Source organism: Xiphias gladius, chromosome 18 (genome assembly GCF_016859285.1).
Source record: "Xiphias gladius isolate SHS-SW01 ecotype Sanya breed wild chromosome 18, ASM1685928v1, whole genome shotgun sequence".
Lineage (NCBI taxonomy): Eukaryota > Metazoa > Chordata > Actinopteri > Istiophoriformes > Xiphiidae > Xiphias > Xiphias gladius.
In genome coordinates, this window is record NC_053417.1 from 16,561,902 (window position 1) to 16,562,705 (window position 804).

Genomic DNA, 804 nt, shown 5'->3' on the forward strand with positions numbered 1-804 from the left:
TTAGTTGCTGTCTTAATAATACTTGCTCTGTGCAGTGTGTGAGGTCTGAGTATTCTGTCATCAAAAGAGGCTAGATCCCTTACTTCATATGTGCATGACCAAAAATTGTGGCAATTAGCCTAATATATGGTAATAAGAAAAACATCCAGCTACATATTGTATATTGTTGTAAAACTACTTGATGCTATATCAGTATCGGGAATTTTAACAGATAAGAAAATACCACATATCTCACTATTTAGTAGGTTACACGCACATTTTAAGACTATCAGAAACACGTAAAGGATACAGTGCTGGTACATGAGACTTTATACCAAAGTGTGAGATGAGGTGACAAGTTTGCAGTCAAATAGAAAAAGGGCACACTGAACATGTATTGAATATCATTCTATATCAAGTGGTAAGGTAGGACCTTTCGTTACAGGAAGAACGACCCTTCTGCCGAACACTTCCCAATGTTCCCACCGCGTAGTCTCGGTCCCCCCTTTAGGCCCCCTCTTCATTATTGAAATGGGCGGTCTGGAAAGAGTCTAAGCGGATCCTGCGGTGTTTTGTACGCGTGCTCGCGCGCGTGTACGTCTGCGTGTGTGTGTGTGCGTGTGTGTTAGAGGGAGAGAGAGAGAGAGAGAGAGAGAGAGCGAGTCTTGTGCACAAGTGTTGTGACCGGGGTGGACCGTTATTGTCACATTGTGCGGAGCCAATACAACCGTCAGGGCATTTTACGGGGATATAGGCGAAACACTGCATCATCAAGCCGACATGGGGAAGGTGGAAGGTGGAATGAAATGCGTGAAATACCTTTTG

The 804-nt window shown here is 43.9% G+C and overlaps 1 protein-coding gene across 1 annotated transcript in view; it reads left to right on the forward strand.

Annotated features, from left to right (window-relative positions):
• The first annotated feature begins 632 nt into the window (after positions 1-632).
• The window catches only part of LOC120803511 (tetraspanin-2-like), a 12,840-nt gene continuing 12,668 nt past the window's right edge, over positions 633-804 (forward strand). Inside the window, exon 1 of the mRNA XM_040152022.1 lies at positions 633-804. This exon is cut by the window's right edge and continues 24 nt beyond it. Coding sequence (XP_040007956.1) covers positions 760-804 — 45 coding nt within the window. The 5' untranslated portion in view covers positions 633-759.